The sequence below is a fragment of the Lolium perenne genome, chromosome 4 (genome assembly GCF_019359855.2).
Source record: "Lolium perenne isolate Kyuss_39 chromosome 4, Kyuss_2.0, whole genome shotgun sequence".
Classification (NCBI taxonomy): Eukaryota; Viridiplantae; Streptophyta; class Magnoliopsida; order Poales; family Poaceae; genus Lolium; species Lolium perenne.
The window spans coordinates 360,187,153-360,196,414 of record NC_067247.2 but is presented as its reverse complement, the minus strand read 5'-3'; the positions used below and the strand labels follow the sequence as shown (position 1 = coordinate 360,196,414).

The 9,262-nt window shown below is 47.7% G+C and overlaps 1 protein-coding gene across 1 annotated transcript; it reads right to left on the bottom strand.

The window, feature by feature from the left end:
• Positions 1 to 6,334: 6,334 nt before the first annotated feature.
• LOC139830285 (protein FAR1-RELATED SEQUENCE 5-like) lies at positions 6,335 to 8,298 on the bottom strand. The gene is made up of 3 exons (XM_071818293.1): positions 8,140 to 8,298; positions 7,941 to 8,057; positions 6,335 to 7,855 (listed from the first exon to the last, which is right to left on the bottom strand). Exons 1-3 carry the CDS (start codon positions 8,296 to 8,298, stop codon positions 6,335 to 6,337), a joined length of 1,797 nt encoding a protein of 598 aa, XP_071674394.1.
• Between the last annotated feature and the right edge of the window lie 964 nt (positions 8,299 to 9,262).

Below are 9,262 nucleotides of genomic sequence, written 5' to 3'. Positions count from 1 at the left end.
ACCCTACCATTAATCTACCTGCCACATTGATGAACCTTAGGGTTTTGATGTGTAATACCTTGTACGATGCTTCCAAGTTGTAGATTGTGCAGAACTTGGACGCGACGTGAGTGATTTCGTCGGCACTCGTCGGAGTGGCGAGCCACGACGGGTCATGCACCTCCCTTCGAAGCAAGGCGGCGAGCGGAAGACTTTTTGCCGATGGCGGTGGTGTCGCGGTGAGGAGTAGTAGATTTGTTGCGTCGTGGAGGTGGGGCATATATATATAGGGCCAGCATGTCTCGGATGGAGCGGTTTTGTCCCACGTAAATCGCGGTAGTTGCAACAGATGCTTACGCCGGACAGTCCGGCCAGATCACATATCTTGTCCGGCGATGAAGGCCCTGCCAATTCGCGATTGGGCCGGCCCGTGAGTGCAAAAACAAAAAATAAGACGCCGGACAGTCCGGCTTATAGACAGCCAGACTGTCCGGTAAAGTTTAAATTACCAAATTATTTTTTCATTCATATTTGTAACATATTTTATAAATTTTTTTTGTTGAATCATGTGAAATATATCTATTTTAACTCGGCGAAACAAGATTGGACCATTTCGAGAAAGTCAAAAAAATCAACTTCTCAGAAATCGGTCCCATAGGTAGGCCTAATAGAGCCATTTCTAAAAAGATGATTTTTTCGACTTATTTAAAATCAGCCAAAAAATAATAAAAAAGTTAATATACCATAAAGTTGACAAAATTCAGTGCTGATCGCGTCAAGGATGTGGGCCAAACTAGGGTTTTCATGCAATACCGTTTTAACCCCAAAAACCGTGGTTTCGGCTCCTTCCAACCATGGGGTGACCTTGGAAAGCACACAAACATGGGAAGACCTTAGGAAACATGTGTGCGACATGCCACCATGCAAGTGTTTCATGGTGATCCCATGGCGGGGAGACACCGAAACAAGGGTTTTAGGGTCAACATGGATCTAACATGGCCTGAAGTAGATGTAACCACCTCGGATGTGGCAAATATTTGGCACACTTGTGAATGGTGGGATGGCCCACCCTACCTAACCATGGTTTTCTAGGTTGGTTTTCTGTTTCATGGTGATCCCATGGCGGGGAGACGCCGAAACAAGGGTTTTAGGGTCAACATGGATCTAACATGGCCTGAAGTCGATGTAACCACCTCGGATGTGGCAAATATTTGGCACACTTGTGAATGGTGGGATGGCCCACCCTTCCTAACCATGGTTTTCTAGGTTGGTTTTCTGTTTCATGGTGATCCCATGGCGGGGAGACGCCGAAAAAAGGGTTTTAGGGTCAACATGGATCTAACATGGCCTGAAGTAGATGTAACCACCTCGGATGTGGCAAATATTTGGCACACTTGTGAATGGTGGGATGGCCCACCCTTCCTAACCATGGTTTTCTAGGTTGGTTTTCTGTTTCATGGTGATCCCATGGCGGGGAGACGCCGAAACAAGGGTTTTAGGGTCAACATGGATCTAACATGGCCTGAAGTAGATGTAACCACCTCGGATGTGGCAAATATTTGGCACACTTGTGAATGGTGGGATGGCCCACCCTTCCTAACCATGGTTTTCTAGGTTGGTTTTCTGTTTCATGGTGATCCCATGGCGGGGAGACGCCAAAACAAGGGTTTTAGGGTCAACATGGATCTAACATGGCCTGAAGTCGATGTAACCACCTCGGATGTGGCAAATATTTGGCACACTTGTGAATGGTGGGATGGCCCACCCTTCCTAACCATGGTTTTCTAGGTTGGTTTTCTGTTTCATGGTGATCCCATGGCGGGGAGACGCCGAAACAAGGGTTTTAGGGTCAACATGGATCTAACATGGCCTGAAGTCGATGTAACCACCTCGGATGTGGCAAATATTTGGCACACTTGTGAATGGTGGGATGGCCCAACCTTCCTAACCAAGGTTTTCTAGGTTGGTTTTCTGTTTCATGGTGATCCCATGGCGGGGAGACGAGGAAACAAGGGTTTTAGGGTCAACATGGATCTAACATGGCATGAAGTCGATGTAACCACCTCGGATGTGGCAAATATTTGGCACACTTGTGAATGGTGGGATGGCCCACCCTTCCTAACCATGGTTTTCTAGGTTGGTTTTCTATTTCATGGTGATCCCATGGCGGGGAGACGCCGAAACAAGGGTTTTAGGGTCAACATGGATCTAACATGGCCTGAAGTCGATGTAACCACCTCGGATGTGGCAAATATTTGGCACACTTGTGAATGGTGGGATGGCCCACCCTTCCTAACCATGGTTTTCTAGGTTGGTTTTCTGTTTCATGGTGATCCCATGGCGGGGAGACGCCGAAACAAGGGTTTTAGGGTCAACATGGATCTAACATGGCCTGAAGTCGATGTAACCACCTCGGATGTGGCAAATATTTGGCACACTTGTGAATGGTGGGATGGCCCACCCTTCCTAACCATGGTATTCTAGGTTGGTTGTCTGTTTCATGGTGATCCCATGGCGGGGAGACGCCGAAACAAGGGTTTTAGGGTCAACATGGATCTAACATGGCCTGAAGTCGATGTAACCACCTCGGATGTGGCAAATATTTGGCACACTTGTGAATGGTGGGATGGCCCACCCTTCCTAACCATGGTTTTCTAGGTTGGTTGTCTGTTTCATGGTGATCCCATGGCGGGGAGACGCCGAAACAAGGGTTTTAGGGTCAACATGGATCTAACATGGCCTGAAGTCGATGTAACCACCTCGGATGTGGCAAATATTTGGCACACTTGTGAATGGTGGGATGGCCCACCCTTCCTAACCATGGTTTTCTAGGTTGGTTGTCTGTTTCATGGTGATCCCATGGCGGGGATACGCCGAAACAAGGGTTTTAGGGTCAACATGGATCTAACATGGCCTGAAGTCGATGTAACCACCTCGGATGTGGCAAATATTTGGCACACTTGTGAATGGTGGGATGGCCCACCCTTCCTAACCATGGTTTTCTAGGTTGGTTGTCTGTTTCATGGTGATCCCATGGCGGGGAGACGCCGAAACAAGGGTTTTAGGGTCAACATGGATCTAACATGGCCTGAAGTAGATGTAACCACCTCGGATGTGGCAAATATTTGGCACACTTGTGAATGGTGGGATGGCCCACCCTTCCTAACCATGGTTTTCTAGGTTGGTTGTCTGTTTCATGGTGATCCCATGGCGGGGAGACGCCGAAACAAGGGTTTTAGGGTCAACATGGATCTAACATGGCCTGAAGTAGATGTAACCACCTCGGATGTGGCAAATATTTGGCACACTTGTGATGGTGGGATGGCCCACCCTTCCTAACCATGGTTTTCTAGGTTGGTTTTCTGTTTCATGGTGATCCCATGGCGGGGAGACGCCGAAACAAGGGTTTTAGGGTCAACATGGATCTAACATGGCCTGAAGTCGATGTAACCACCTCGGATGTGGCAAATATTTGGCACACTTGTGAATGGTGGGATGGCCCACCCTTCCTAACCATGGTTTTCTAGGTTGGTTTTCTGTTTCATGGTGATCCCATGGCGGGGAGACGCCGAAACAAGGGTTTTAGGGTCAACATGGATCTAACATGGCCTGAAGTCGATGTAACCACCTCGGATGTGGCAAATATTTGGCACACTTGTGAATGGTGGGATGGCCCACCCTTCCTAACCATGGTTTTCTAGGTTGGTTTTCTGTTTCATGGTGATCCCATGGCGGGGAGACGCCGAAACAAGGGTTTTAGGGTCAACATGGATCTAACATGGCCTGAAGTCGATGTAACCACCTCGGATGTGGAAAATATTTGGCTCACTTGTGAATGGTTTGATTTGGCAGATTTTCTTTACGAACAAATCCGCCTTGCCTCTTATTTGCAAGATAGGACCTTCCCATATGCACCATACATCCAAGTGCTCATTGATGGGAAGTTTCAGCAGAAGATCTTCAAGGATTGCAAGCATAAAATGTGGACTCCTCAAACAGATGGCACTGGTGAGACCGCCGCCGCCGCTCGACCCTCCAAGAAAAAGCAAGCTGGTCCTTCTCGTGATCGTTGTACCATGCCTTCCAAGTTTGAGAAATTCATGGCAAAGACTCAAAAATTGCTCTTTGGGATTTGCAAATCCAATGCCGAAGAGATAGCCAAACTCAAATCAGTTGATCGTGTGAAAATCAACAAGTACAAAGCTCAAGTGCGTGAACTTGGTGGACAGGCTAGTGATGATGAAGTGGTTGCATCATCAAGCACCGCTTCTCCGAGGTATACATTTCCCACCAAACGCTATGCGGAGTACTTTGACAACGATTCAAGCGATGGAGATGGAGATGAGCCCGAGGGAAATGAAGGCGAGGCCCGTCATAGTTGAAGCAAGTAGAATGATAGTTTCCGTATGTAATGACAAAGTTGCATGTCTCGCTCAATCTTTGATTATTATTGGCATGTGAAACTTGTTTATCCATTACCTATGTGTAAGACTATGTTTCATCGATTTCATGTGTAAGACTATGTTTCATCGATTTCATGTGTAAGACTATGTGTGTTGGATTCCATGTGTATGATTTTATATGTTGTATTCCGTTAGCTATTGTTTTGTAATGGAATGCTTGTGATACTTCCTGTATTTTCATATGTGAATTTCGTTGACAATAAGTTTGCTTGTTTACACAGACTCTGTCATGTGTAAACCTTCAGCCGGACAGGCCGGGAAGTACAGCCGGACAGTCCGGCAAAAGAAATATGCTTGTTCTTACTCAAGTCGGACAGGCCGGACACGTGGAACGGACAGGCCGACAAAGCAACGCATGGCCAAGCCGGCCAAACAAGGTCGCTGCACGGCCTGTCCGGTGACTTGTCCGGGCAGTTCCTGTAGCCCCTGGAACTTAACACCATCTCCGCCGGTCTGGCCGGCCGAATGTCACGGCCTGTCCGGCGCCCTGGACGGACACATAGTACAGTACGCCGGCCTGGCCGGTCACTTGTCCGGGCAGTTCCTGTAGCCCCTGTAGCTTAACAGCACCTCCGCCGGTCTGGCCGGTAGAATGTCGCGGCCTGTCCGGCGCCCTGGACGGACACGCAGTACATTTTGCCGGCCCGGCCGGTAACTTGTCCGGGCAGTTCCTGTAGCCCCTGGAACTTAACACCACGCTACCCGGCCTGTCCGGCGGTTTTACCAGCATGTCCGCATCCTCGGCCGGACTTGCAGGAGAACATGCCGGTCTGTCCGGTGAATGGAAAACGTGCAACATGTTAGTCCGGCCAGGCCGGTGACATGTCTGGACAGTCCGTGGTGGTATTTTGTTTGACGTTTCTTAGTTGTGGAAACACATTGAAACTGAAATTTATATAATAAATCACAATGAATGGAAGTACATGAAAATTAAAAATGGTATAGAATCACAAATGGTTTCGGTCAATTACAATTAAGGCGAAGTAAATACATAATCTTCAACGTAAAGCGATAATTTTGTAATTTCGGTAGTGAAGATGCACTTCTACTTGTTTTCCTTTTCCATATACCTGCATTACAAAACGAAATTATTTAGTACTCGTTTAATATAGATTTAATTAATCGGTCTAGCTAAGAAAAATCTGTAAGCACACTTACTCTGGATGTTTTTTGCACAACTTTTTGTTCCGTTTGTTATGACCGATGACACCACAGGCGGTGCACCCCTGATTCCGGGTCTTACGCTCGTCGAACGCTAGTGGTCTACCATTTTTCGTCACGGGGTGATTTACCTCTTGTGCAGTTTTTGTGTTTTGCTTAGGTGCTCCTCTCGTGGTAACCTTATCGGGATCACCAATCGGAACTGCATTGCCTTGAAAATCATATGCGTCTTCTTCAGCGAAGGCTGTGTGACCATCATGTCCATTCTTTTTCGCATATTTTCTTGCTACTAAGCCCTTCATATATGCCATGAACTCATTATACATTGCTGGATCATCTACTACCGCATCCATAGCTTCCGCCGATACTGTTTCCATGTCGTTGTATCTTTTTCGCTTCCCCGGCCCTGAGTAACCGTACGCGAAAAGATCGCTTCTGCGCCTTGCTGGCAATCCATTTCTTGCCAGTTTGGAGAATCACCGAAGAACACAACAGTTCGGTATTTCGGACAATTTCAGGTGCTTCAATACATATAGGATATGCTTGCATGGAAGCCCCTTACGATTCATTCTTCGGCAGCTGCACTGTATTAACTCTTTCGGCTGATTAGGACTATACTCCACGATAAACGAGTATCTGCCGCTATTCCTCCATTTGACCATAAACTGTTTAGAGCCCCCTGTTCCCACATATTCCTCAAAAATCTCGAGGTCACCAAGCTTCTTCACATCCTACTGCAAGATGTAGAAGTTGGCTGGACTGAAGGCATGTGCAAGAGCAACCTCTATCTCTTTGGATTCAGTAACTGCCACCGGTAAACTCTGGGAACAGATGCAGTCATCTTCGGCCTCGCTCTCACGGATGCAAACAATGGCATTCTCGTAATGCATTATCAAGTCAACTAGGGTCATACCATAATCCAGGTGAAGGTGAAGGCATGAGTTCAAACTCTCACTTCTCTGATTGCTTTTCATAACAAGGAAATATCCACCGGTCAGATACGCGGCAGCCCAAATTCTCTTCTTATTGTACATCCTTTTGAGCCATTCTTGGGTACTTTTTGTCTCCCACTTGCGACGAAACGCGCTCCATCTTTCCTCAAAAATGGCTTCTGAAGTGGCGTTGTATAAGAATGGCCGAAATTCCTTTAGCGACTTATGACCAAGGTGTCTCTTCATGTTTTTCTCTATGTGCCAAGTACATAGACGGTGCCACACGTCTGGAAGGACATTCTGAATAGCTAATATCATCGCGGCGTCCCCATCAGTAATAAGACCTTTGGGCTTCTTCTGACACATTGCAGTCAAGAATGTCCGAAGCAGCCAAGCATATGTATCTTCTGTCTCGTCTGACACGAGAGCGCATGCAAACACCGTAGTCTTACGATGATTGTTCTGGCCTACAAAAGGAATAAATGGCATAGCATACCGGTTCATCTTGTACGTGCTATCAAACACCACCACATCGCCAAAATCCTGATAGTCCTGCCGTGACTGAGAATCACACCAAAACATGCTTTTCAACCGTCCTTCATCATCCTTTTGGTAATCAAAAAAAAATTCAGGATCACTCTTCTTCCTCGCGACCATAATACCAAGTGCCGTGGCAGCATCACCCTTCGCAATAAGCTTCCTCTTCTCCCTGCAACATAGGTTGTACAGATCTCGTCTTACGAAGCCTACACCCTCGTAGCCATGTCTTCTGAGAAAGTGTTTCATAATCATGTACTTTCTCATCCCACTTGCTCCCAAAGATAGTATCTCAGCTCTCTGGTACGGCTTAATCTTTCTGTGCGATCGAAGAAATGGTATTTCGTCCGGTCTAGCTGGTTTATGTCTGTGATTGCCGTAAAAACTTTTGACAACCCATACTCCTCTCGATAGGTCACGCTTCACGGTGATATTGGCATTGCAGTTGCAACGAGTCTCGGGTCTTAGCCTACGACTGCGGCCTTCCTGCGTTAAAAGCTTTTCCTGACGTTTCCCTGCCCTGGAACAGACATACCGCCTTAACCGTATTTCTCCCTTACCACGTTTCCCTCGCTTTGCCCTCTTCAAAATGTCCTTTCGGATGCTGAAGCCATGCTCTCTCGCATAGCTGTTGTACCAGACAAAAGCCGCCGGTTTGGAAGAAAATGTCATGTCCAGTATTTTACAGTGCTCTTCCACAGAGTGCATCTTATATTCATTACTCACAATATCTGGATCTGCTTGACTGTGATGTTCACGCCCATTGTCAGCACCAGATATCACCTACACATGAGGGGAAAATAAGTCATAAAAGTTATCGTTCCAACGGTAACATTGACGGTTTGCCATACTAAAACTATATACTTACTTCGCTCTTATTTTCAGAGCTTGATTCCTCGTGATGCAGTCCTACCTCCACGCTATATTCATCAAACCCAACCTCCATGTCTGAATACTCATCCTCCTCGTGACCACCGTATAGCACCTACACAGCCAAAAACAAAGAATGTAACATGTCACTTCATTGCTTCCATTCATTGGTAGCCATTAAAAAATAATCAACATACTTCACTCATGTTTTCTGAGGAGGCCGATGATGGAAGGTTCTCCCCAAAAGGAGGTACATTTTCATACATCCTGGATTTCGAACTATTCTCCGAAGTAGAATCATCATCGCCCGTATATCCATCATCCCCGTCACTCCAAGTTGAGCTATAGTCCCCCATTTCTCCAAAAACTACACAAAACCCGCACGCAATAAAGAACTAATGCAAAATACTAAACAATAACGCAATGCAAATCACTATTTCATATTTAATACACTTAATTAAACCCACACGGACATCGGACAGTCTGGCAGAGAGACGCCGGCCTGTCCGCCGCTGGCCGGATTGTCTGGTTCTTGTGTGCCGGCCTGTCTTCCGGGCGCCGGACACGCAAAATGATCCGCCGGACATGTCCGGGGGCAGAGATTCAAACTTACCTCCCGTCGTGTCCAGCGGAAGATCGGCTCGCCGGAGAGATCATCGGGACGGCGTGCAGCAGAGGCGTCTTGTCGAGCAGGCCCTCAAGATCGTGGAGATGAACGTGCCGAGATCGTCGGGAAGATATGCCGGAGGAGGTCTATGGTGACGGAGTGCGGCGCCGACGGCGGCTCGTCGAGCTCCGGGAAGATGCTTCTCTCTCGTCGGAGGAGTGCGACGGGACGGCGGCGTCAAGCTCCTGTGGCGGAGGAGTGCGGCGGAGGAGTGCGGCGGTGATCGTGCGACGGGGCGGCAGCCGGCTCGTGAGAACGATCAGATCACGATCCTGGGAGGAAGACGCATACGGTATAGGGACGGTCATATACGAGTTCACATACGGGCTTGGATATGGGTTTGGTGGGCTTTTGAGCCAAAACCAATTTTGAAGGGGGGGGGGGGGGGGGTTGTACTGAAGCAGACGCCCTCGTTCGTGTATAACTGGGCCACTTACAGAGGCGGCAGGTTCAGTTTGGTAGTCTGGGTCTCCTTAGCTCACATCGGTCCAGTATTTTTTGGACCGCTTGTTTTTTTTTGGTTTAGTCGCGTTCTTGCATAGCACGGGTTTCAAAGTACCCCAAGATAGGTCCTGTAGGAACGTCTAGTTTGACAGTTTCTCCAGAGTCAGGCCTGGCGAGACGAAAATCGACAACGCCATTCGCCCGGGAGC